The sequence below is a fragment of the Drosophila sechellia genome, unplaced genomic scaffold, assembly GCF_004382195.2.
Source record: "Drosophila sechellia strain sech25 unplaced genomic scaffold, ASM438219v1 U_237, whole genome shotgun sequence".
In the NCBI taxonomy this organism is placed as follows: Eukaryota; Metazoa; Arthropoda; class Insecta; order Diptera; family Drosophilidae; genus Drosophila; species Drosophila sechellia.
The window spans coordinates 46,355-73,719 of record NW_022611179.1 but is presented as its reverse complement, the minus strand read 5'-3'; the positions used below and the strand labels follow the sequence as shown (position 1 = coordinate 73,719).

The 27,365-nt window shown below is 42.6% G+C and overlaps 2 protein-coding genes and 3 long non-coding RNA genes across 20 annotated transcripts; all 5 read right to left on the bottom strand.

Moving 5' to 3' along the window:
- Positions 1–10,791: 10,791 nt before the first annotated feature.
- LOC116802850 lies at positions 10,792–12,617 on the bottom strand. 7 transcript variants are annotated; one of them, XR_004363197.1, is made up of 6 exons: positions 12,511–12,617; positions 12,057–12,082; positions 11,970–11,998; positions 11,833–11,916; positions 11,232–11,779; positions 10,792–11,035 (listed from the first exon to the last, which is right to left on the bottom strand). It is a non-coding gene; the product is annotated as an uncharacterized LOC116802850 (long non-coding RNA). The 7 variants fall into 7 exon arrangements; XR_004363192.1 differs by having other exon boundaries at positions 10,792–11,499; positions 11,550–11,779; XR_004363194.1 differs by having other exon boundaries at positions 10,792–11,633; positions 11,697–11,779.
- Positions 12,618–16,982: 4,365 nt separating this feature from the next.
- On the bottom strand, positions 16,983–17,362 carry LOC116802854. Its single transcript, XR_004363202.1, has 3 exons — positions 17,346–17,362; positions 17,262–17,287; positions 16,983–17,203 (listed from the first exon to the last, which is right to left on the bottom strand). It is a non-coding gene; the product is annotated as an uncharacterized LOC116802854 (long non-coding RNA).
- A 1,017-nt stretch (positions 17,363–18,379) lies between these two features.
- Positions 18,380–19,303, bottom strand: LOC116802847. 5 transcript variants are annotated; one of them, XR_004363182.1, is made up of 5 exons: positions 19,109–19,180; positions 18,911–19,054; positions 18,827–18,837; positions 18,617–18,761; positions 18,380–18,546 (listed from the first exon to the last, which is right to left on the bottom strand). XR_004363182.1 is itself a non-coding variant. In XM_032727061.1 (5 exons), the coding sequence occupies exons 1-5, from the start codon at positions 19,192–19,194 to the stop codon at positions 18,514–18,516; spliced, it is 429 nt and encodes a 142-aa protein (XP_032582952.1). In that variant the 5' UTR covers positions 19,195–19,303; the 3' UTR covers positions 18,380–18,513. The 5 variants fall into 5 exon arrangements, 3 of the variants coding, with proteins under 3 accessions (XP_032582952.1, XP_032582951.1, XP_032582953.1); XR_004363181.1 differs by having other exon boundaries at positions 18,617–18,756; positions 18,907–19,054; positions 19,109–19,179; XM_032727061.1 differs by having other exon boundaries at positions 18,380–18,561; positions 18,617–18,756; positions 19,109–19,303.
- Positions 19,304–21,409: 2,106 nt separating this feature from the next.
- On the bottom strand, positions 21,410–21,789 carry LOC116802855. Its single transcript, XR_004363203.1, has 3 exons — positions 21,773–21,789; positions 21,689–21,714; positions 21,410–21,630 (listed from the first exon to the last, which is right to left on the bottom strand). It is a non-coding gene; the product is annotated as an uncharacterized LOC116802855 (long non-coding RNA).
- A 915-nt stretch (positions 21,790–22,704) lies between these two features.
- LOC116802848 lies at positions 22,705–23,731 on the bottom strand. 6 transcript variants are annotated; one of them, XR_004363185.1, is made up of 5 exons: positions 23,538–23,609; positions 23,340–23,483; positions 23,256–23,266; positions 23,046–23,190; positions 22,705–22,975 (listed from the first exon to the last, which is right to left on the bottom strand). XR_004363185.1 is itself a non-coding variant. In XM_032727064.1 (5 exons), the coding sequence occupies exons 1-5, from the start codon at positions 23,621–23,623 to the stop codon at positions 22,943–22,945; spliced, it is 429 nt and encodes a 142-aa protein (XP_032582955.1). In that variant the 5' UTR covers positions 23,624–23,731; the 3' UTR covers positions 22,705–22,942. The 6 variants fall into 6 exon arrangements, 3 of the variants coding, with proteins under 3 accessions (XP_032582955.1, XP_032582954.1, XP_032582956.1); XR_004363183.1 differs by having other exon boundaries at positions 23,046–23,185; positions 23,336–23,483; positions 23,538–23,608; XM_032727064.1 differs by having other exon boundaries at positions 22,705–22,990; positions 23,046–23,185; positions 23,538–23,731.
- Positions 23,732–27,365: the final 3,634 nt, after the last annotated feature.

Here is a 27,365-nt window from a genome sequence, read left to right as displayed (position 1 = left end):
GCTTCTAAGCTTAGTTTAAGCAAGAAACCAACCAATCTCTCCATAAATACTGGGAAAAGAAGCATTTCCCCTCACCAAAGGAGTGCTTCTTTACGCCCTGATGCTCAGGGCGATTTAAAATTAAAATTACCCAACAATAGATCCATGCCCACTGTGGGGAATTTAGCAAAAGCTCGCACCCTTAGTCGGCCAGCTGCCAAGCGGGACTTATTTAAATCACCGTCCAAGAGCCCAAACGAGCAGCCCATGAGTTTCTCGGAAGTGGTTGCTGGAACAGGTCCAATCTTTGTGGCACCTTCAGTTCCGGCTCCAACTACGAAAACCCCGGCCAAGAGGACTAATGACGACCTGGACTGCCACAGTTTTAAGACGCCAAATAAACGTTTATGCGTGACCACCAATTTCAAGTCTCCCAGCATTTTCCCACCCCTCACCACACCCGTTTTCCAAAGCAAGGCAGCCAAATCTGTATATGAGGAATCCAAAACTAGGAATCGACTCTCACACCAGCCGTTACCCTGCAGCACCAATGCTCCTGCACGCAGCGCAACGACGGCACCCCCTCAAAATACAGATGCTGAGCTGCCACCTTGGAAACTCATGCCACTAAGCTGCAGAGCGCCACCCATACTCGTTGACGACGTCAAAGAAATTGTCCCGCTCCTGGAAAAGCTAAACTATACAGCAGGAGTCTCCAGCTACACTACCAGGGCAACTGAAGGGAACGGGATCAGGATTCAGGCCAAGGACATGACCGCCTTCCACAAAATCAAAGATGTCCTTATAGCAAACGGCTTTCCTCTATTCACTAACCAGCCAAAGTCTGAGAGGGGCTTCCGAATAGTAATCAGACATCTCCACCACTCCACTCCATGCTCGTGGATTGTCAAGGAGTTGCTGACACTCGGATTCACCGCGCGCTTCGTCAGAAATATGACGAATCCGGCTACAGGCGGCCCCATGCGCATGTTTGAAGTGGAGATCGTCATGGCCAAGGACGGCAGTCACGACAAAATTATCTCACTCAAACAAATCGGTGGACAAAAAGTGGATATTGAAAGGAAAAACAGGACACGGGAGCCGGTCCAATGCTACAGATGCCAGGGCTTCAGGCATGCCAAGAACTCATGCATGAGGCCACCAAGATGCATGAAATGCGCTGGCGACCACCTGTCATCCTGTTGCACCAAGCCAAGAACCACCCCTGCTACCTGCGTCAACTGCTCTGGAGAGCACATTAGTGCATACAAGGGATGCCCAGTTTACAAGGCAGAAAAACAAAAGCTTGCGGCTAACAACATTGACACAAACAAAATACGTACAATTAAAGACGCAACTAAAAATTTTTATAGACGTCAGGGCCCTCCTCCACGCAATAACACCCCTCGGCTACCACATAGCTCAGCAATCCTGAGCAGATCAATCGCTGAAGCCCGCCAGGAGGCTGCCAGAAAGTCGGTATTAAATCCCTTCCGTCAAAATATGAACGACAGAAGGCCACGTTTTTCTTCCCACGACACTGCCATTCAAACCCGGCTGAATAAATGGCGCCGAAATATTAACAAGATACCCAAAAAGGGTAGGACAACCTCAAAACACAACGCAAAGCTAAGACTGGTATCCAGGACAAGCAATCCAGCGCAAAGACATCTGGAAAATTACCAGGACATGCTCCGAAAACAAAGGAGTGAAGAAAATGACCAGGAACCTGAAAAAGGTAACTCAAATCCCATGCAAGCTAGCAATGACAGCCCTCCGACCACCAGCAGAGCTGCCAGAGCTAGTTTCAAACCAAGAGTTATTGATGTAGCCACACCATCGCCAAGAAACTCCAATCCATACATACAAAAAGGCTTCTCGGACGACCACACAACAAACCTAGCAAATAGAGTCGACAACTTAGAGAAGAAAATTGACATTTTAATGGCCTTAATCATACAAGGAAGAAACAATAATCTGGACATGGACACATCCAATTAAATCTACATCTATTTATAAATATATTAACGATATCTATATCCGATGGAAAAGCGCACTCCAGTCAGCTCCCAAACTCGTGCACGGTCACCACCTTCCTCGACTCAGCTTAATTTTCCTGGAATACAAATACAAGTAAATAACAGCAATAAAATATAAACAATGCTCTCACCTCAACGCACCCGGATGAACAAGCCCAAGACAACGCACTCCAGCTGATCCTGAAGAAACGATGAGGAGAAAATCAACCAGGACATAAAAGAAAAATCGGTAGATCGATATAAAAAGGATTAGCGTGGCAGAAACATGATGAATAAAAGGCGACTCGCTGCAGCAATTCATGCACAACGTCACTTACCTGAACTTTCTCGCCACACGGTCCCTGACAGTATCCCTCATCACCGATGCAATCTACCTGCAATGCAGCGCTGCAAAAGACGGGCCACAAAAGCTGCCTACGCTTCGACCAAGGCACCCAGCGCGGAGCTGCAAAATCCATCCTTCCTGCTACTCTCAAAATCCAGATCGACGAGCGCCTACAAGAGCTGACGCTAAAACCTAAAAATAAAACAATTAACCATAAACAAACTAAACAAAACAATCAAATGCACTTACCTACTTGACCACAACCAACTGCTGTTCCACATCTAAAGCAACTGACAAGAGGTGGCGAGCGTCGCAAAAACAAAACGAAATCGCCTATTTTCGCGATTATAAACACAAAAAATTAATAATCCTAAGACGCCGTGTCCACCTCCTGATGCCACTGCACAAAAAAGGATCACTATCCCGGAGCCGACATCATATTAAAAAGAATTAAAATCCTTATCCAAATTGTATAAATTTCCTCATTACTGTATTTTCAATGATTTCCTGATAATCTGTAAGGAAAGGAAAATTAATAAGAATATAATACAAAATTATTCAAGGACACACAGAAAATTGCAAACCTGACAGGCAAACCAGCAGATACAAAAAATGCGACCTCACCCTGCCGACTATGCGCACGTAAATCATGAGACAGGCACCGCAAAAGCAAAACTAAATCGCCAACTTTCGCGATTTTAAACACAAAAAGTTGACAATTTTATGATGCCGTCTCCTTCTCCTGATGCCAAAGCATAAATAAGGATCATTTGCGTGGCGCAGCTGCCACATCAATATGCTGAAAAAACTTGTCCTTAAATTGTATTATTCTCATCAGTTCTGTATCTTCGACGAATTCTCTCCTAACCTGCAACGAAAAGAAAATAAATAAGAATGCGATACAAAAACTACTCAAGGACACATAAATAATAACAAACCGGACAGACAAAGTAGCAGACGATAACAGACGGCTCCATCCTGCTGACGTCAAGCATGCAGCTCCAGCTTCCAAGACTCCAACTATTGAAACAAGGGAACACAAGCTATTACTGGGAAATATATATGTATAATATAATACTTATCTAATTGCAAACTTGATGACTCCAAAATCGCGGCACTCCAGCCGCAATAACACAATGACAAGGGCCTCCAATTTAGCCCCTACAAAACGTACCTGAAAAGCAAAAAATCAACGCAATTATAAACGCAATGCAATATTCACCCCAGACTAGCTTCCCCCATAAGTACCTGAAAAACAATAACAAACGCAATTATATAAACAAATATACACAATTATAATACTTACCTTAAATTAAATTCCACTCAATGTACCTGAAACAACAAAAATTAATGCAATCATCAAATAACAAATATTATACTTACCAATTTCTATTTTTACATCCATTTCCATGGCAATCTCGTTGCGGCGGCTCTCTGCAACAAATCTCGAATCGGCGGCCCCAAGCAACCAATCCTGAAGCTATGGCCACAAGACGCGACGCACCTGGCTTCCTTCGGTGATTGTCCGAACTACAATCCCCACAGACGACTTCTCTGCCACGAGACGAACTCCACGACCATAATGCCAGCAGCTCAATAAAAACGCAATGACGGCTGCGCTGGACAACTCTTCGCAACTCTTCCTGACGACCGGCAATACGCATCTGCAATACAAACAAACTCACTAAACAATTGCATAAAGCTGCCATTGACGATATAATCGGATCTTCACCAAACGACGGCTGCGTGGGATGACGCAGCTGAGAATAAATCACCTGCAACTTGTTGCAAGTTGCCCACTTCCAGCGGCCGCAACAGACCACCGCCAAAATGCAACAAAACTTACCTGTGATGACTCCTGAGGCTCTCTGCGACGCGGTGCTCCTGTCCTTCTGATGGGGGTACCTGAAAAGAAACAAATAAAACAATGTTAGTCTAAAATTTTAATGTTTATTGCAAAATAATTTCATTTTAAAAATGTAAACAAACATGCAAGCTGATAATGTTACCAATCATGTCAATGTCTGAAATCCTTGCCTACAAAATACTAACTTAAAATTAATACTAACTAACTATGTCCAAGCCCCAAAAACTCACCCCATGCTATGTTAAACTCAAAAATTCAAATTATTGTACCTACATATTGCATTTATTGTAATCAAAGGCAAAATAAAGTTGTGGATGCGGAACAGAATTCATTCTGTCTCCGTACCTCCACCTACAAAGTAAAACACAAGACGATGACGCCAGTGCACTCAACACAGAGAAAGCAGCGAAAACAGCTAGAATAATTCTTCCCACACACACACCCTTATGCAATACCAAGCCGATAAAACCCGCCAAACCATCGCCCACTACCAAAGATTCAAGCCCAAACTCTGCAACTAAAACACCCACTAACACAGACACAGCTACAGAAACCCAGAAAATTCTTCCCGCCAAAACACATGTAGACACACCTACACAAGATGACGACATTAATGCAACCAAAGCATCAAAAACCGCTAAAAGAATTTATTCTCACTCACAACTACTTGAAAACAAGCCAGCACAGCCCGCCAAAAACTCTTCACCCATCACCCAAACGCAATACACAAACAAAACAGCCAAGACACACACCCACACAGACAAGCCCACAGCGTCACAAAATCTCTTTCCCGCCAAAAGGCATATAAACTCACCCACACAATATAACGACACTAATGCAACCACATCACCAAAAACCGGTCAAATAAACCTCTCTTCACATTCACACTTATGTGAAACCAAGCCAACACAACCCGCCAAAAACCCAGCAATAGCAGCAGCGAGCATAGCAGCCAAGACTCTCACCCACACAAACAAACACACAACAACACAAAACTTTATTCCCGCCAAAACACTTATAAACTCACCCACACAACACAACGACAATAATGCAACCACAGCATCAAAAACCGACAAAGCAGCTTCTCCCTCCCACACATACTTACGTGAAACAAAGCCAGCACAGGCCGCCAAAAACCCGCCACCCCTCACCATAAAGCAAATACCTACCATTGCAGCCAAGACACACACCCACACAGACAAACACATAGCAACACAAAACCTGCTTCCCGCCAAAGTACTTATAAACATACCCACACAACATAATTACACCAATGCAACCAAATCATCAAAAACCGCCAAAGAAGCTTCTCCCTCCGACACATACTTACGTCCAATAAAGCCCGCCGTAAGCGCATCCCTTTCCGCCCAAGACTCAAACCCAGGCCCAGAAATCAGTGACGTCACAGCAATCAGTGTTGTCACAGCTATCAGTGCTGTCACTCAAGCAGGCAAACCCACAGCTTCTCAGAACATTTTTCCCGTCAAAACTTTTGCAGAGTTGGCTAGAGAAAATGCAAAACGCTCACCAACTCCAATGCAAAATTTACTCCACGCAAAACATGACTCTGCCGCCCTCGGACGCTCACTGAGTGCAGCTAGAAAAAACCTAACAAAAACACTGATTTCTCCCAAAACTCCTGGGAAGCGCCGTGGGGACTGTCTTGACGAGGGCCAAATTCAAACCTCAAACAAAAAGGTTAGAATACGCGACGATTTCTCTGACGATGATCTGGGTGTCACGAATCTACCCACTGAAACACCCATATTCAAAAGTAAAGCAGCTATTAAAATTCGGCAAGACTCGAGAAGAGAATCTTTGCAGAAGTCAGCTGAAATGGACACAGCCCCAGTCACTAGTCCCTCAAACACAGCAGCTAACCCCGACCTACCGCCCTGGAAAACGATTCCAGCTAGCAGGAAACCACCATCTATCTTCTTGACAAACATTCAGCAGATTATTCCGCTAATAGAAAAGTTAAATTATAAAGCCGGGGTCAATAGCTTTACCACCAAAGCTGAACTCGGCAACAACATAAGAATCCAAGCTAAAACAATGGATGCCTACAATGCAATTCAGAATGTTCTCCTTGAGGCAAACATACCACTCCACTCCCACCAGCCAAAGAGTGAAAAAGGCTTCCAAATTGTAATTAGGCATCTCCATCAGTCAACCCCGACCAAATGGATTGAAAGCCAACTACAAGATATCGGTATAGCTACAAAACTTATCAGGGCAATGCAGTTTAGGGACACAAAAAATCCTATGCGCATTCATGAGGTTGAAGTTGTACCCAAGGCTGACGGCAGCCATCTCAAGGTCCTGCTATTAAAATCCCTGGGAGGACAAAGAGTCAAGGTTGAAAGGAAACGGGTATCAAAGGATCCTACGCAATGTCATCGCTGCCAGTGTTTTGGACACACAAGGAATTATTGCAGAAACCCGTTTAAATGCATGAAATGTGGCCAACTGCACGCCACGGTTTCATGCACCAAACCCAAAAACCTTCCGGCTGTTTGTGCAAATTGTAATGGAAGTCACGTAAGCAGCTATAAAGGATGTCCTGCTTTCCAAGAAGCAAAGCAAAGACTATCCATTAACAAAATCCAATCCCTACACTCAAAACCCACGCACCTCCAGACGCCCCGCAATAAACAGCCCTACCCAAAACCCACGCACCTCCAGACGCCCCGCAATAAACAGCCCTACCAAAAACCCACGCACCTACAAACGTCCCGCAATAAACAGCCCTACACACACGCCGCCCCACGCACCGTAAACAACACTAAAATGCCTGCTAAAATAAGACAAGTAAAGATGACGCAAAGAAATATATCTATAAGCAAACGCCTAAATAGAATGAAGAATCTGGACAAGAAACTGAGGAAAGAAACAAGCCCGCCGACAACTAGCAAAAAGGTCCTGGCTTCTCTAGAAGAAAGCAGGAAAAACCCTAATAGCGTCCTAAACCCGGCCAACACACATCTCACCCACTTCCGCCCACCCCCAACAGCTGAAGATATCCCTAATTACGGATCCAAGGAGCCTAGTCAGGAGCAATACATTTTAAATCGCATTGAAGGGATGGAAAAGAAGCTAAACAACCTCCTAGAAATCGTCACCAGCCTACTAAATCAAAGAAAATATTGTCCAAAATCTCCAAAAAATCCTTTCCGGGATCCAATCTTTGTGTAAACGCTCTTTCTAGTATCATCAGAAAGTGACGTCTCTTATGGCTCAGACGGGAAACAGGAATATACTTAAAATCGCTTTCTGGAATGCTGGTGGGATTAACAATAAATTAGATGAGCTCAAGCTGTTCATCGTAAATATTGATGCTCACATAGTCATAGTCACTGAAACCAGACTTGACAACAAATCCACCAAACTAGAGCTGCCAGGATTCTTCACATACTTAGCCCAAAATCCTGTCTCTAGCAAGAGAGGAGGAGTCGCCACTATAGTAAACAGCAGTATCCGACATATGGCCTTAAAACCAATTGAAAAAGAATGCATACAGAGTGCACCAATAGTCTTGCTGCCAGACAACAACAGACGCAGCGAAATGATAGTAATAGCATCTGTCTACTGTCCGCCCTCACCAAAGTGGTTGTCCCACCATTTTACTGACGTTCTCAATTTTGCTGAGAAAACTTTGGGAGGACAGTCTAAGTTCATCCTATGTGGCGACTGGAATGCAAAACATAGGCAATGGGGCTGTATACGCGCCTGTCAACGTGGCGCCGCACTCTTCGAAGCAGTTCAAGCTGACTCCTTGGCTGAGATCATTGCTACTGGCTGTGCGACACATTTCCCGCACGACACAAGGAAAAACCCGTCAGCAATAGATTTCTCCATTTGTAAAGGGCTTGGCAGATTTGAAAAAAGAATTTCTTCAAGGGCGGATCTATCCTCAGACCATCTTCCCATATTACTAGAGATAAACCTAGATATAAACACTCTCTCCTTGCAAAAACAAAACCACAATATCCTCAAGAAAAACACTAACATTGAGCTTTTTAAGAAAGTCCTGGAAAGAAAGGTACTATTAAACACTGAGATAAGGGTAGCAGAAGATATAAACGACGCCATAAATATCTTCATGAAAAACATAAAGGACTCGGTTGCGGAATCAACTCCCACCCTAAGAACACCTGAAAACTCCAGAAGAAGGCATGGGCAAGCCAACAGAAAAAGTCATACCCTAGCACTGGACGAAACCACAAGCAGACTGCTGGAGGAAAAACGAACACTAAGCAGAGTTTTTAAAGCTACTAGAACGGACGAGGACAAAGCTAAACTAAAAGCTGCTGAAAATCGACTAAAAAAAGCAATAAAAACCTTGAGAGAAAATAGAATCAATGAGCAAGTCGAAGGAATAGACACAAATAACCCGGACAGAATGAGAAAAATGTGGAAACTGCTAGACGAAGGCAAAAGGACAAATCAGCCTAATTTTCCCCTCAAATTAGAAACCCAAAACGGACCAAAATGGACAAAAACGATAAAGGAGACAACAGAAGCATTTGTCTCCCACTTGGAAGGAAGATTTAAGCCAAATAATAATGTACCTGATTACCACATAAATAGAGTTAATACTGAACTAAGAATAATTAAGGAAAGCATGCAAACCGAACGACATAATCTAAACAAAAACCCACAAAACCAACCCATTACTCTAAATGAATTGAATGACGAAATAAAAAACTTAAAGAACAGTAAAGCACCGGGAAAAGACCTTATAACAAACCAGCTAATAAAAACCCTACCGACTAAAGCTACCCTGTACCTTATCCTAATCTATAACTCCATACTTAGATTAGGATACTACCCTGAAGCCTGGAAGCATGCACAGGTAAAAATGATTCTAAAACCAGGGAAAAGTACAAACGAGCCAAGTTCATATAGGCCGATTAGTCTACTTTCGGGACTCTCAAAAATTTTTGAAAGACTACTCTTAAAAAGACTTTTTAAGGTAGACCTATTCAAAAAAGCTATACCTCTGCACCAATTTGGCTTTAGAAAAGAGCACGGAACTGAGCAGCAAATAGCCAGGGTCACACAGTTCATTCTAGAGGCCTTTGAGAAAAAGGAATACTGCTCAGCGGTTTTTCTTGACATAACAGAAGCTTTTGACAGGGTTTGGCATGAAGGACTATTACTTAAGCTAGCTAAGATACTACCTTACAACCTATACATCATTCTGGAGAGCTACCTAACAAATAGAACGTTTGAGGTCAAAGACCAAGCTGGAGAGACCTCGAGAACAGGACAAATAGGCGCAGGTGTGCCACAAGGAAGCAATCTCGGACCACTACTCTACTCAATCTTCTCCTCAGACATGCCTCTTCCACATATCTACCGCCCCTCACCAACAGAAAGAATCATGCTTTCAACATACGCAGACGACACTATGGTCCTTAGCTCAGACATAATACCAACTGCTGCCACAAGGAACAATGAAAACTACCTTAAGTCATTTTCCGACTGGGCAGAAAAATGGGGTATATCAATAAACGCTGCTAAAACTGGACATGTCATCTTCACATTAAAAAACGACTTACCAACAAATCTAAAGACTATGAAGATAAAGGGCCAAACAATAAAGACTGAAAATAAACAATCATACCTTGGCATAATCCTTGACAGCAAGCTAACCCTTAGTTCCCACGTCACAAAGCTGGTGGGCAAATACACTTCAGCCTACAGAAAAATGACATGGGTCTTAAACGGAAGGAGCAAACTCCCTACAAAGACTAAAATGCTGATCCTTAAGTCAGTCCTGTCACCAATATGGCAGTATGCCATAGCAGCCTGGGGTCCCCTTGTTACGGATGCACAGATAAGACGGATTCAAGTTGTGGAAAATAAGAAAGTGAGAGACATATGTAGAGCGGGAAGATATACGAAAAACGAAACTATAAGGGACCGATTTGAAGTCAAAACAGTAGAAGATTTCTACCAACAGACTGTCCACAGGTTCTCAGAAACCATAAAATCACACCCAAATATAGCTGTTCGCAGGATCTTCTCTAGGCACTTTATCCCGAAAAGACTAGAAAGTAGCAGGCAGAGGTACTTGAAAATGACAAGGGACCATATCACCCTAAACCAGACTGGACAAACACTCTCACCTAAACTTCTAAAAATCCCTGATCTAGATGACTGCAGAACCCTAAAAAAGCGAAATGAGAGAGATAAAATAAGGCAAACACATCTAATTGAACTCCCCACCCTGCTGAGACTAGAGGAAGAAGAGGAAGAGCTTAGAAGAATAAAACAACAGGAAGTGATAGAAAGAAGGGAAAGGGAAAGCCAAAAGTGGCCTCCAGATAGATGGGGTGAATCAGAAATCAACCTATATAATAAGCAATATAGAAGGGGCGATCTAACCAGACAGGAAATAATAGAAAGATTTAAAGGACAACCACTAAATGTACAGAGAATAATCTTACCCGACTACGAAGGAGACCAGGAACAAAATTAAAATAAATCAGAGAAAAGCAAAAGACAGAATTAACCAAAACTGGCGGAAGGGGTGGCAAAATATATAAATAGAAAAGAAATAAATAAAAAAAGGCTAAAGGCTCACATACAGGTTATTTTAATAAAGGAAAATGTCTCACATATAAATGGTAAAATCTAACTAATAACACCTACTGGATGATATAGACTGCGCACTCGAATGGCGCTTTCCTGGCGAGATGGAGAACGCATCACTGGTGATCCGTCTCTCATTCCAAACTGATGGATATGTGCCTGAAACAATCTCCGCTTTATGATGGCTCCATTTGCCGCTTTGTCTGGCTCTTCACCACCGCTTTCCTGAAAGAAAGAAAATAATTTATTAGTTTTCCTTCTCTTTCCTAAAATATACAATAAAATTTCATTCCTGAAAACCGGTGTGTTCCTGTAAAAGCAACCGAACTGCGGCGCATGCTTTTCCCTCCTGCTAAAGTAGGGATACCTGCATCAGGACTGAAGGGACCGAATGGCCGATGATTAGCGACACTAAACGTACGGAGATCATGTCTGATGGCAGCCTTGCCTGGGATTAGGCGCCGGAATCACCAACAACATGCAGAGCTTCATCAAGGCGAGTTGCGACACAGGAATCACCTTCTAGCCGAGCGTGATAACGAGTCGGCAACACAAGGAAACAGCAGCAACAATAAAAACAGCGACAGGAACAACAGTGAATGCTTTTGCCACATCCGCCTTCTGGGAATATACGACGACCCGACTTCCTGACAGGCCACCTGGCAATCATTCTCGGACCGGCAAATGAACTGGAAGAAAGGAAAAAGAATGCAATTATAACAATAAACTTAATACTTACCTCCAGATTAATCGCAAACTTTAAGAACCCAAATCCTTGGCATCCCATTTGCGTCGGCCTTAATATTAGCTGCTACAAACGTACCTGAAAAATTAAACAAATTAAACAAATATAAAAGCAATTATAACAACAAACGTAATACTTAACTCCAGATTAACCGCAAACATAAAGAAATCAAAACCACGTGATCCTAGCAGCGACGGCCCCAATATGAGCTGCAACAAATGTACCTGAAAACAAAAACAAATATTAATGCAATTATAACAACAAACTTAATACTTACCTCCAGATTAATCGCAAACTAAGAACCCAATAAACCACGGCATCACAGCTACGACGGACTCAAAATTAGCTGCTACAAAAGTACCTGATAACAAAAAACAAAAATTTAATGCAATTTAAAACAAACATAATACCCACCTTCAGAATAGCCGACCTGAAAAATATACCTGAAAAACAACAAATAATGCAACTATATAAATAAACAAATACAAACATAATACTTACCTCCAAGAACCGTCCAGCCTAGGCACCTGAAAAATACAAAGGAAAAAAAAAAAAAAAAATATACCAGCAGCAACAACAGCAACGACGCAGCCGCCACTGGCAGCAGCAGCAGCGGCAGCGTAATCACCACCAGCAGCGACGCAGGCACCACCAGCAGCGACGCACTTCACCACCAGCAGCGATGCAGTCACCACCAGCAGCAAAAACAGTAGCGACGCGGTCGGCCACCAGCAGCGGCAATAGCAGCGACGCAGCCACCACCAGCAGCGACGCAGGCACCACCAGCAGCGACGCACTTCACCACCAGCAGCGATGCAGTCACCACCAGCAGCAAAAACAGCAGCGACGCGGTCGCCACCAGCAGCGGAAACAGCAGCGACGCAGCCACCACCATCAGCAGCAACAGCAGTGACGTAGTCACCACCAGCAACAACAACAACAGCTACGTACTCACCACCAGCAGCAACAGCGGCGGCGACGCAGCCATCACCATAATGCAACAACAGCAGCGGTCGGTAGCGACAGCAGTAGCAGGGAATGGTTTTTGCCGCAGTCGCATTCCTTGCCAATCGTTTTTTTTCTTGGCCAATCGTTTTGCCGTACGGACGATTATCCTATGGAACTACATCACAATTACTCAGGAAGTACATATATTTTTTTTTTCAATTAGTGACTAGAGATGACTAATACTAAGAAGAACATAACTTTCTGGGATGCAGATCGATTACATAGGCTGACCTCGATTATCGAGCCAGATTGAGGCACTGATAATGACATGCCGAGCGAAATAATGACTGACGGAAAATCGCCAAAGATTAGGTGCCCCGATGAGCCATAGCCGAGCTGACAGGCAGTGGAGAAATCAACAATAAAAAAAAAAAAAAAAAAAAAAAAAAAAAAAAAAAAAAAAAATATTCCGATGAAGCACTGCTCGGTCGCCGCATGTAGATCAGCGGAACGCAAATAAGAGAAATACATCACAAAATCTATAAAAAATTCTTACTAAAAAAAAAAAAAAAAAAAAAAAAAAAAAAAAAAAAAAAAAAAAAAAAAAAAAAAAAAAAAAAAAAAAAAAAAAAAAAAAAAAAAAAAAAAAAAAAAAAAAAAAAAAAAAAAAAAAAAAAAAAAAAAAAAAAAAAAAAAAAAAAAAAAAAACATCAGGAAAGGTAACATATGATTTCTTTTTCCCTTTTCCAATTAGTAGTGAGACCAGCTACCGAGAATGACCTGGAATACCGGCTAACGCGAAGCAGGGTATCGATAACGTTTCTGGCGGGAAAAATGCCAGAACATCGATTACCAGCTAGGCTGCTTTTACCTCCGATTTATCGAAGCCCAGGAGTAGTGAGACCAGCTACTGATAATGACCAATGACATCGGCCAACGCGAAGCGATATATCGGTAACCATTCTGACGGGAAAATCGCCAGAACACCGATTACTAGCCGTGCTTTTTTCCTCCGATTTATCGAAGTCCAATAGCCCGCCTAGGCTTCCCGACCAAAACGGCGCGTCAGTGGTGATTGAAAATCCGGCAGAGGCACCAGTGAAACAGCTAACCAAAGTGAACAAGACGTAACGCAGCATACAAAATGGACGGACATAATGGAGACCAAAGTGAAGGATGGGCAACAGTGCTATCTATCTCCTCGGATGATAGCAACTGCTCGTCGTCGCCGCCATCTGCTAGAGTCTCATCGCTGGAATCCTATGCCACAATATTTTAGCTTTAGAATATACATCCACCTAAAATCTTTCCCCATAATACCACAAATTTTTCTTCTTACTATATTACTTAAACTTAAAACTACTACCTAAACTACTAGTACCTATAAAAATTGTAACTACCATAAGCTAAGGCTAACTTAACGTAAAATCCTAAATCTTAGATTCCAATTTAAATCATGGGCGCGTATAACTGCCGCCAAGCAAATCAAAAAATTTTCCTCGAAATTGAAATTCTTAAATAGCTCTCATAACCATGGTGCGCACAATCGCCGCCGATCCAAAAACTGTAAAATGCCATAAATTGTAACTATATATTTTAAAACAAAATCAGAGTACAATAAAATGACAGCACCAACAGGCGCTGAGAATATTTAAAAAAAAAAAAAAAAAATAAAACAAAACAAAATTAATGCAATAATTATAAAAACAAAAAATAATAAATATCATACTTACCTCCCACTAAACGTACCTGAAAAAACACAAAATGACACAATCACAAAATCAAATAACAAATATAATACTCACCCAATCTCTAATTTTACTTCCATTTCCATGGCCCCAATCGTTGCGACGGCCCTCGGCAACTAATCACGTTCCGGAGGCTCCAAGCTGCAAACCCTGACGAAATGGCCACAAAACGCGGCGCACCTAGCCACCCTAGATGAACGACCAAGCCACAATCATCACTGTCGACTCCTCTGCCATAATGAGACAGATCACACCACAATAATGGCAGCAGCTCCAAAACTACGTGACGACCGCTGTTCCGGACCTTTCTTCAGGCATCCTCTTCCCGACGACCGCCGAAGCTGACCTGCAATTTAACAAGCTAAATAAATAATCGCAAACATCTACCACTGAGGGTGGAAGAGAAAACCAACAAATGACAGCGGCGCGTCATATTCTTACCACCAATAAATTACCTGCAACGCTTTCCGGACATACATATGGCAAGTGGCGCGCATCCAGCGTCCGAAGCAAATTTCCTGCCAAATCACAACTAATACTCACCTCCAATGACTCTTGAGGCCTCCAGCAACTCGGTGCTTCCGTCCTTCTGGCGGGGGTACCTGAAAAGAAATAAAATGTATAATATTAGTACCTAATTTCAATGTTTTTTGTAAAATTACTACAAATTATTAATGTAAACAAAACATATAAGATGATAATGTTACCAGTCCATGTTTCTGTCTATAATCTAAGCCTAAAGCAAAAAAAAAAAATACTAACTAAATATTAAATACTAACTATGTCCAAATCCCCAACTCACCTCATGCAATGTTAAATTCTAAATTCAAATAATTGTACCTATATATTGCACAAAATGTAATCAAAGGCAAAATAAATTGTGGATGCGGAACAGAAGTCATTCTGTCTCCGTACCTCCACCAGTAAAAGTCAAAAAAAAAGTCTGAGAGGGGCTTCCGAGTAGTAATCAGACATCTCCACCACTCCACTCCATGCTCGTGGATTTTCAAGGAGTTGCTGACACTCGGATTCACCGCGCGCTTCGTCAGAAATATGACGAACCCGGCTACAGGCGGCCCCATGCGCATGTTTGAAGTGGAGATCGTCATGGCCAAGGACGGCAGTCATGACAAAATTATCTCACTCAAACAAATCGGTGGGCAAAAAGTGGATATTGAAAGGAAAAACAGGACACGGGAGCCGGTCCAATGCTACAGATGCCAGGGCTACAGGCATGCCAAAAACTCGTGCATGAGACCACCAAAATGCATGAAATGCGCTGGCAACCACCTGTCATCCTGTTGCACCAAGCCAAGAACCACCCCTGCTACCTGCGTCAACTGCTCTGGAGAGCACATTAGTGCATACAAGGGATGCCCCGTTTACAAGGCAGAAAAACAAAAGCTTGCGGCCAACAACATTGACACAAACAAAATACGCACAATTAAAGACGCAACTAACAACTTCTATAGACGTCAAGGCCCTCCTCCACGCAATAATACCCCACGGCTGCCACACAGCTCAGCGATCCTGAACAGATCAATCGCTGAAGCTCGCCAGGAGGCAGCCAGAAAGTCGATGTTAAATCCTTTCCGCCAAAATATGAACGACAGAAGGCCACGTTCTTCTTCCCACGACACTGCCATTCAAAGCCGGCTGAATAAATGGCGCCGAAACATTAACAAGATACCCAAAAAGGGTAGGACAATTTCTAAAAACAACGCAAAGCCAAGAATGGCACCCAAGACAAGCAACCCAGCGCAAAGACATCTAGAAAATTACCAGGACATGCTCCGAAAACAAAGGAGCGAAGAGAATGACAAGGAACCTGAAAAAGGCACTCCAAATCCCATGCAAGCTAGCAATGACAGCCCTCCGACCACCAGCAGAGCTGCCAGAGCTAGTATTATACAAAGAGTTATTGATGTAGCCACACCATCGCCAAGAAACTCCAATCATTTCTTAAAAAAAGGATCATCGGACGACCCCACAAGAAATTTAGCAATTAGAGTCGACAATTTAGAAAAGAAAATCGACATTTTATTGGCATTAATTACTCAAGGAAGAGACAACAATCTTGACATGGATACATCCAATTAAATTTACAAATACTTATATCTATTAAAACGACATTTTATAAAGCTTCAAAATCAGTCCCCAAATTGCATAATTTTCCTCAGTCTGTATCTTCAAAGAATTCTCTCCTAACCTGTAATGAAAGGAAAACAAATAAGAATGCAATACATAAATTAATCAAGGACACATAAATAATAACAAACCTGACAGACAAAGTAGCAGATGCTAGTGGACAGCTCCATCCTGCTGACGACAAGCACGTAGCTCCAGCTTCAAAGACATCAACTATTGAAACAAAGGAACACAAGCTATTACTGGGAAATTTATATTTAAAATGTAATACTTATCTAATTGCAAACTTGATGACTCCAAAATTGCGGCATTCCAGCTGCAATAACACAATAACAAGAGCCTCCAACTTAGCCCTCACAAAACGTACCTGAAAAGCAAAAAATCAACGCAATTATAAAAGCAATAAATACTCCCAAGACTAGTTTCGTCCTAAAGTACCTGAAAAACAATAATAAACGCTACTATATAAACAAAGATACACCAAAATAATACTTACCTTAAATTAAATTCCACTCAATGCACCTGAAACAACAAAAATTAATGCAAACATAATTAACAAATAGCATATATAATACTTACCAAATACTATTCTTGCATCCATTTCCATGCCTATTTAGTTGCGGCGGCCCTCTGCAACAAACCTCGAACCGGCGGCCCAAGCTGCCACTCCTGGCGATACGGCCACAAGACGCGGCGCACCTGGGCCTCCAACTTAGCCCTCACAAAACGTACCTGAAAAGCAAAAATCAACGCAATTATTAAATCAATAAATACTCACCCAAGACTAGTTTCCTCCTTAAGTACCTGAAAAACAATAACAAACGCTACTATATAAACAAATATACACAAATATAATACTTACCTTAAATTAATTTCCACTCAATGTACCTGAAACAACAAAAATTAATGCAATCATCAAATAACAACCAACAAATATTATACTTACCAAATTCTATTTTTACATCCATTTCCATGGCAATCTCGTTGCGGCGGCTCTCTGCAACAAATCTCGAACCGGCGGCCCCAAGCAACCAATCCTGAAGCTATGGCCACAAGACGCGATGCACCTGGCTCCCTTCGGTGATTGTCCGAACTACAATCCCCACAGACGACTTCTCTGCCACGAGACGAACTCCACGACCATAATGCCAGCAGCTCAATTAAAACGCATTGACGGCTGCGTTGGACAACTCGCAACTCCTCTTCCTGACGACCGGCAATATGCATCTGCAATACAAACGAACTCATTAAACAATTACATAAAACTGACATTGACGATATAACGGATCTTCACCAAACGACGGCTGCGTGGGATGCCGCAGATGAGAACAAATCACCTGCAACATGTTGCAAGTGACTCGCTTCCAGCGGCCGCAACTGACCACAGCCAACTTACAACAAAACTTACCTGTGATGACTCCCGAGACTTCCCAGCGACTCGGTGCTTCCGTCCTTCTGGCGGAGGTACCTGAAAAGAAATAAATAAAGCAATGTTAGCCTAAAATGTTAATGTTTATTGTAAATTAATTTCATTTTAAAAATGTAAACTAAACATGCAAGTCAATAATGTTACCAATCCATGTCATTGTCTGAAATCCAAGTCTACAAAAATACTAACTATAATTTATACTAACTATGTCCAAGCCCCAAACTCACCCCAAGCTATGTTAAACTCAAAATCCAAATTATTGTACCTATATATTGCATAAAATGTAATCAAAGGCAAAATAAAGTAGTGGATGCGGAACAGAATTCATTCTGTCTCCGTACCTCCACCTGAAATGTAAAAAAAAAAAAAAAAAGCAGCATCGGCGCGGTCACCACCAGCAGCAGCAGCCACGCAGTCACCACCAACAGCAGCAGCGACGCAGTCACCTCCAGCAGCAGCGTCGCAGTCACCACCAGCAGCGGCAGCAGCAGCGACGCGGGCACCACCAGCAGCAGCAACAGCGGAGACGCGGTCGCCACCATCGCGGCAACAGCAGTTGTGCAATAGGCGAATTATGAGACGTCGATTTTCCCTCGGACAGATCCTTCCTTACGGACTCCTGCTGAGTGCAATGGCGAGCCTGCCGTTCACTGCTTTTCCGACTCCTTACTTGGCCACTGGGCAATCATCCGGGATGGCAGTCACCGACGTTCCAAGTCTGGAAGAAAGAAAACTGGATAATTTCTATTTTGCACTCAGATTTGTATGAAACTGCAATTCTGTCATACCGGAGCGTTTCCTGCAGACGTCGATGGGCTGCGGCGCATTTCTTCACCCGCCACAGTCTGAACGCTTGCATCATGCCGGACGGGCCAGACTGGCCGCTGCCTGGCACACGATGTCATCTCTGCGGCGGCGAGATGAGCAGCTACGCTGACAGCATTAATAATATTTTTCTTTTGCAGCATCAGAAAGGAGAAAGCAACATCACAACTCACATAAACAAAGCCTGCAAATGTTAAGAAGATACAAGCATTAGACTCGGCTCAAATGGGAACATCAGGCAGACTATACTCACGCACACACACAGACAAACATAAGCCTTTAGATGACGCGGACTGCGGCACACGTTTCTCCTCCACAAAAGTTGTGTGTGCACCAATGTTGACTGGCCACGCCGGCCGCTGCATACTTGCATCTCCGCAGCATCAACGTAAACAGCACCACTGAAAGCATAAACAGGATTACTATGGGAAATGCGCAGGAAAACAAATATCTACAATAAGAAATAACACGCAATTTCTCTGCTTCTTTTTCCCATTGGAGAAGTGAGACCCTTTCTTGAATATGCCATTGATACGGACATAGCGCAGGAGAAATACTGGAATTCCAAAAATACTAACCTGAACAATTCCAGTATTTCTGCCCGATAGGCGATAGGCTGGCTGCAAATATAATAGCCGATAAGCCCGCCAAACAAAAGGGCGCGAAATATCGATAATGAGCTGCCGTGAAATTGATAGCATATCGATATTCCGCCGTGCCTTTGAGCTATCGAAAAAGCCCGCCTACGCGCCTAGCCTAATTTTGCAAGTCAGTTGTGATTATAAAACCGACAGAGGCGCGCGCGAAACAGTAGCTAAAAGTGAAGCCAGCAGCAACAACAACAACTAATGGACGGCCAGAAAGTGAACCAAAGCGGAGGATGGGCATCGGTTTTATCCATCTCATCTGACGACAGCAACTGCTCATCCTCGCCGCCATCGGTTATAGTATCATCGCTGGATACCATGTCATCGCTCAACTATATTCCTAGGTTACTTAAACAAAACTATTTTCTCCTTGTTATAAGCTATTTCCTAAGTAAAGTAATATTCAAATTTAAACCATGGCGCGCAAAAACTGCCGCCAAATATTTCAAAAACATGGCGTGCAAAAAAACTACCGACACATATTTCAAAAACAAGGCGCGCAAAAAGCCGCCAAATTTTTCAAAAATATCTCCTGTAAATTTAAATTATAAATACTTGTAATTATGGCACGCATTCTGCAGCCAAAAAAAATCCGAAAATGTAATTTGCCACAAATTGTCTCTGTATATTTTTAAGCAAAAATCAAAGGACAATAAAATGACAGCGTCACCATACGCTGAAAATATTAAAAAAAAAAAAAAAAAAACAAAAGTTGTGTGTGCACCAATGTTGACTGGCCACGCCGGCCGCTGCATACTTGCATCTCCGCAGCATCAACGTAAACAGCACCACTGAAAGCATAAACAGGATTACTATGGGAAATGCGCAGGAAAACAAATATCTACAATAAGAAATAACACGCAATTTTTCTGCTTCTTTTTCCGCTTGGAGAAGTGAGACCCTTTCTTGAATATGCCATTGATACGGACATAGCGCAGGAGAAATACTGGAATTCCAAAAATACTAACCTGAACAATTCCAGTATTTCTGCCCGATAGGCGATAGGCTGGCTGCAAATATAATAGCCGATAAGCCCGCCAAACAAAAGGGCGCGAAATATCGATAATGAGCTGCCGTGAAATTGATAGCATATCGATATTCCGCCGTGCCTTTGAGCTATCGAAAAAGCCCGCCTACGCGCCTAGCCTAATTTTGCAAGTCAGTTGTGATTATAAAACCGACAGAGGCGCGCGCGAAACAGTAGCTAAAAGTGAAGCCAGCAGCAACAACAACAACTAATGGACGGCCAGAAAGTGAACCAAAGCGGAGGATGGGCATCGGTTTTATCCATCTCATCTGACGACAGCAACTGCTCATCCTCGCCGCCATCGGTTATAGTATCATCGCTGGATACCATGTCATCGCTCAACTATATTCCTAGATTACTTAAACAAAACTATTTTCTCCTTGTTATAAGCTATTTCCTAAGTAAAGTAATATTCAAATTTAAACCATGGCGCGCAAAAACATCCAATTAAATTTACAAATACTTATATCTATTAAAACGACATTTTATAAAGCTTCAAAATCAGTCCCCAAATTGCATAATTTTCCTCAGTCTGTATCTTCAAAGAATTCTCTCCTAACCTGTAATGAAAGGAAAACAAATAAGAATGCAATACATAAATTAATCAAGGACACATAAATAATAACAAACCTGACAGACAAAGTAGCAGATGCTAGTGGACAGCTCCATCCTGCTGACGACAAGCACGTAGCTCCAGCTTCAAAGACATCAACTATTGAAACAAAGGAACACAAGCTATTACTGGGAAATTTATATTTAAAATGTAATACTTATCTAATTGCAAACTTGATGACTCCAAAATTGCGGCATTCCAGCTGCAATAACACAATAACAAGAGCCTCCAACTTAGCCCTCACAAAACGTACCTGAAAAGCAAAAAATCAACGCAATTATAAAAGCAATAAATACTCCCAAGACTAGTTTCGTCCTAAAGTACCTGAAAAACAATAATAAACGCTACTATATAAACAAAGATACACCAAAATAATACTTACCTTAAATTAAATTCCACTCAATGCACCTGAAACAACAAAAATTAATGCAAACATAATTAACAAATAGCATATATAATACTTACCAAATACTATTCTTGCATCCATTTCCATGCCTATTTAGTTGCGGCGGCCCTCTGCAACAAACCTCGAACCGGCGGCCCAAGCTGCCACTCCTGGCGATACGGCCACAAGACGCGGCGCACCTGGGCCTCCAACTTAGCCCTCACAAAACGTACCTGAAAAGCAAAAATCAACGCAATTATTAAATCAATAAATACTCACCCAAGACTAGTTTCCTCCTTAAGTACCTGAAAAACAATAACAAACGCTACTATATAAACAAATATACACAAATATAATACTTACCTTAAATTAATTTCCACTCAATGTACCTGAAACAACAAAAATTAATGCAATCATCAAATAACAACCAACAAATATTATACTTACCAAATTCTATTTTTACATCCATTTCCATGGCAATCTCGTTGCGGCGGCTCTCTGCAACAAATCTCGAACCGGCGGCCCCAAGCAACCAATCCTGAAGCTATGGCCACAAGACGCGATGCACCTGGCTCCCTTCGGTGATTGTCCGAACTACAATCCCCACAGACGACTTCTCTGCCACGAGACGAACTCCACGACCATAATGCCAGCAGCTCAATTAAAACGCATTGACGGCTGCGTTGGACAACTCGCAACTCCTCTTCCTGACGACCGGCAATATGCATCTGCAATACAAACGAACTCATTAAACAATTACATAAAACTGACATTGACGATATAACGGATCTTCACCAAACGACGGCTGCGTGGGATGCCGCAGATGAGAACAAATCACCTGCAACATGTTGCAAGTGACTCGCTTCCAGCGGCCGCAACTGACCACAGCCAACTTACAACAAAACTTACCTGTGATGACTCCCGAGACTTCCCAGCGACTCGGTGCTTCCGTCCTTCTGGCGGAGGTACCTGAAAAGAAATAAATAAAGCAATGTTAGCCTAAAATGTTAATGTTTATTGTAAATTAATTTCATTTTAAAAATGTAAACTAAACATGCAAGTCAATAATGTTACCAATCCATGTCATTGTCTGAAATCCAAGTCTACAAAAATACTAACTATAATTTATACTAACTATGTCCAAGCCCCAAACTCACCCCAAGCTATGTTAAACTCAAAATCCAAATTATTGTACCTATATATTGCATAAAATGTAATCAAAGGCAAAATAAAGTAGTGGATGCGGAACAGAATTCATTCTGTCTCCGTACCTCCACCTGAAATGTAAAAAAAAAAAAAAAAAAGCAGCATCGGCGCGGTCACCACCAGCAGCAGCAGCCACGCAGTCACCACCAACAGCAGCAGCGACGCAGTCACCTCCAGCAGCAGCGTCGCAGTCACCACCAGCAGCGGCAGCAGCAGCGACGCGGGCACCACCAGCAGCAGCAACAGCGGAGACGCGGTCGCCACCATCGGCGGCAACAGCAGTTGTGCAATAGGCGAATTATGAGACGTCGATTTTCCCTCGGACAGATCCTTCCTTACGGACTCCTGCTGAGTGCAATGGCGAGCCTGCCGTTCACTGCTTTTCCGACTCCTTACTTGGCCACTGGGCAATCATCCGGGATGGCAGTCACCGACGTTCCAAGTCTGGAAGAAAGAAAACTGGATAATTTCTATTTTGCACTCAGATTTGTATGAAACTGCAATTCTGTCATACCGGAGCGTTTCCTGCAGACGTCGATGGGCTGCGGCGCATTTCTTCACCCGCCACAGTCTGAACGCTTGCATCATGCCGGACGGGCCAGACTGGCCGCTGCCTGGCACACGATGTCATCTCTGCGGCGGCGAGATGAGCAGCTACGCTGACAGCATTAATAATATTTTTCTTTTGCAGTATCAGAAAGGAGAAAGCAACATCACAACTCACATAAACAAAGCCTGCAAATGTTAAGAAGATACAAGCATTAGACTCGGCTCAAATGGGAACATCAGGCAGACTATACTCACGCACACACACAGACAAACATAAGCCTTTAGATGACGCGGACTGCGGCACACGTTTCTCCTCCACAAAAGTTGTGTGTGCACCAATGTTGACTGGCCACGCCGGCCGCTGCATACTTGCATCTCCGCAGCATCAACGTAAACAGCACCACTGAAAGTATAAACAGGATTACTATGGGAAATGCGCAGGAAAACAAATATCTACAATAAGAAATAACACGCAATTTCTCTGCTTCTTTTTCCCATTGGAGAAGTGAGACCCTTTCTTGAATATGCCATTGATACGGACATAGCGCAGGAGAAATACTGGAATTCCAAAAATACTAACCTGAACAATTCCAGTATTTCTGCCCGATAGGCGATAGGCTGGCTGCAAATATAATAGCCGATAAGCCCGCCAAACAAAAGGGCGCGAAATATCGATAATGAGCTGCCGTGAAATTGATAGCATATCGATATTCCGCCGTGCCTTTGAGCTATCGAAAAAGCCCGCCTACGCGCCTAGCCTAATTTTGCAAGTCAGTTGTGATTATAAAACCGACAGAGGCGCGCGCGAAACAGTAGCTAAAAGTGAAGCCAGCAGCAACAACAACAACTAATGGACGGCCAGAAAGTGAACCAAAGCGGAGGATGGGCATCGGTTTTATCCATCTCATCTGACGACAGCAACTGCTCATCCTCGCCGCCATCGGTTATAGTATCATCGCTGGATACCATGTCATCGCTCAACTATATTCCTAGGTTACTTAAACAAAACTATTTTCTCCTTGTTATAAGCTATTTCCTAAGTAAAGTAATATTCAAATTTAAACCATGGCGCGCAAAAAATGCCGCCAAATATTTCAAAAACATGGCGTGCAAAAAAACTACCGACACATATTTCAAAAACAAGGCGCGCAAAAAGCCGCCAAATTTTTCAAAAATATCTCCTGTAAATTTAAATTATAAATACTTGTAATTATGGCACGCATTCTGCAGCCAAAAAAAATCCGAAAATGTAATTTGCCACAAATTGTCTCTGTATATTTTTAAGCAAAAATCAAAGGACAATAAAATGACAGCGTCACCATACGCTGAAAATATTAAAAAAAAAAAAAAAAAAACAAAAGTTGTGTGTGCACCAATGTTGACTGGCCACGCCGGCCGCTGCATACTTGCATCTCCGCAGCATCAACGTAAACAGCACCACTGAAAGCATAAACAGGATTACTATGGGAAATGCGCAGGAAAACAAATATCTACAATAAGAAATAACACGCAATTTTTCTGCTTCTTTTTCCGCTTGGAGAAGTGAGACCCTTTCTTGAATATGCCATTGATACGGACATAGCGCAGGAGAAATACTGGAATTCCAAAAATACTAACCTGAACAATTCCAGTATTTCTGCCCGATAGGCGATAGGCTGGCTGCAAATATAATAGCCGATAAGCCCGCCAAACAAAAGGGCGCGAAATATCGATAATGAGCTGCCGTGAAATTGATAGCATATCGATATTCCGCCGTGCCTTTGAGCTATCGAAAAAGCCCGCCTACGCGCCTAGCCTAATTTTGCAAGTCAGTTGTGATTATAAAACCGACAGAGGCGCGCGCGAAACAGTAGCTAAAAGTGAAGCCAGCAGCAACAACAACAACTAATGGACGGCCAGAAAGTGAACCAAAGCGGAGGATGGGCATCGGTTTTATCCATCTCATCTGACGACAGCAACTGCTCATCCTCGCCGCCATCGGTTATAGTATCATCGCTGGATACCATGTCATCGCTCAACTATATTCCTAGATTACTTAAACAAAACTATTTTCTCCTTGTTATAAGCTATTTCCTAAGTAAAGTAATATTCAAATTTAAACCATGGCGCGCAAAAAATGCCGCCAAATATTTCAAAAACATGGCGTGCAAAAAACTACCGACACATATTTCAAAAACAAGGCGCGCAAAAAGCCGCCAAATTTTTCAAAAATATCTCCTGTAAATTTAAATTATAAATACTTGTAATTATGGCACGCATTCTGCAGCCAAAAAAAATCCGAAAATGTAATTTGCCACAAATTGTCTCTGTATATTTTTAAGCAAAAATCAAAGGACAATAAAATGACAGCGTCACCATACGCTGAAAATATAAAAAAAAAAAAAAAAAAAAAGTAAGAAGAAGCCTATATCAACTAAATACCGACATGAAATCTTACGATTTTGAAAATATTGTATTAAATGAAAATAAAAATACCATATTGCCAGACCCTTTATTTGTTGATAAATGCGGGAGTACTGCTAATACCACTGAAGCCACTGAAAAAAAGCCTGCCGATAGCCCCTTCCCCATTTCCATTAGCAAAAATTTTAGCACTTCCTCGCCACTAACACATGTAGTTACACCTACACAAGACGATGACGCCAGTGCACTCAACACAGAGAAAGCAGCGAAAACAGCTAGAATAATTCTTCCCACACACACACCCTTATGCAATACCAAGCCGATAAAACCCGCCAAACCATCGCCCACTACCAAAGATTCAAGCCCAAACTCTGCAACTAAAACACCCACTAACACAGACACAGCTACAGAAACCCAGAAAATTCTTCCCGCCAAAACACATGTAGACACACCTACACAAGATGACGACATTAATGCAACCAAAGCATCAAAAACCGCTAAAAGAATTTATTCTCACTCACAACTACTTGAAAACAAGCCAGCACAGCCCGCCAAAAACTCTTCACCCATCACCCAAACGCAATACACAAACAAAACAGCCAAGACACACACCCACACAGACAAGCCCACAGCGTCACAAAATCTCTTTCCCGCCAAAAGGCATATAAACTCACCCACACAATATAACGACACTAATGCAACCACATCACCAAAAACCGGTCAAATAAACCTCTCTTCACATTCACACTTATGTGAAACCAAGCCAACACAACCCGCCAAAAACCCAGCAATAGCAGCAGCGAGCATAGCAGCCAAGACTCTCACCCACACAAACAAACACACAACAACACAAAACTTTATTCCCGCCAAAACACTTATAAACTCACCCACACAACACAACGACAATAATGCAACCACAGCATCAAAAACCGACAAAGCAGCTTCTCCCTCCCACACATACTTACGTGAAACAAAGCCAGCACAGGCCGCCAAAAACCCGCCACCCCTCACCATAAAGCAAATACCTACCATTGCAGCCAAGACACACACCCACACAGACAAACACATAGCAACACAAAACCTGCTTCCCGCCAAAGTACTTATAAACATACCCACACAACATAATTACACCAATGCAACCAAATCATCAAAAACCGCCAAAGAAGCTTCTCCCTCCGACACATACTTACGTCCAATAAAGCCCGCCATAAGCGCATCCCTTTCCGCCCAAGACTCAAACCCAGGCCCAGAAATCAGTGACGTCACAGCAATCAGTGCTGTCACAGCTATCAGTGCTGTCACTCAAGCAGGCAAACCCACAGCTTCTCAGAACATTTTTCCCGTCAAAACTTTTGCAGAGTTGGCTAGAGAAAATGCAAAACGCTCACCAACTCCAATGCAAAATTTACTCCACGCAAAACATGACTCTGCCGCCCTCGGACGCTCACTGAGTGCAGCTAGAAAAAACCTAACAAAAACACTGATTTCTCCCAAAACTCCTGGGAAGCGCCGTGGGGACTGTCTTGACGAGGGCCAAATTCAAACCTCAAACAAAAAGGTTAGAATACGCGACGATTTCTCTGACGATGATCTGGGTGTCACGAATCTACCCACTGAAACACCCATATTCAAAAGTAAAGCAGCTATTAAAATTCGGCAAGACTCGAGAAGAGAATCTTTGCAGAAGTCAGCTGAAATGGACACAGCCCCAGTCACTAGTCCCTCAAACACAGCAGCTAACCCCGACCTACCGCCCTGGAAAACGATTCCAGCTAGCAGGAAACCACCATCTATCTTCTTGACAAACATTCAGCAGATTATTCCGCTAATAGAAAAGTTAAATTATAAAGCCGGGGTCAATAGCTTTACCACCAAAGCTGAA

Bases quoted from the DNA above. Each gene is read 5' to 3' on its own strand.
- LOC116802848 (XM_032727063.1), bottom strand. From the start codon at position 23,623: ATGTCCGTATCAATGGCATATTCAAGAAAGGGTCTCACTTCTCCAATG. The intron at 23,484-23,537 runs GTAGATATTTGT...TTATACTTTCAG, and splicing joins ATTGCGTGTTATTTCTTATT to TGGTGCTGTTTACGTTGATG. The intron at 22,991-23,045 runs GTATGACAGAAT...GAAATTATCCAG, and splicing joins CGTCTGCAGGAAACGCTCCG to TTTTCTTTCTTCCAGACTTG.
- LOC116802847 (XM_032727060.1), bottom strand. From the start codon at position 19,194: ATGTCCGTATCAATGGCATATTCAAGAAAGGGTCTCACTTCTCCAATG. The intron at 19,055-19,108 runs GTAGATATTTGT...TTATGCTTTCAG, and splicing joins ATTGCGTGTTATTTCTTATT to TGGTGCTGTTTACGTTGATG. The intron at 18,562-18,616 runs GTATGACAGAAT...GAAATTATCCAG, and splicing joins CGTCTGCAGGAAACGCTCCG to TTTTCTTTCTTCCAGACTTG.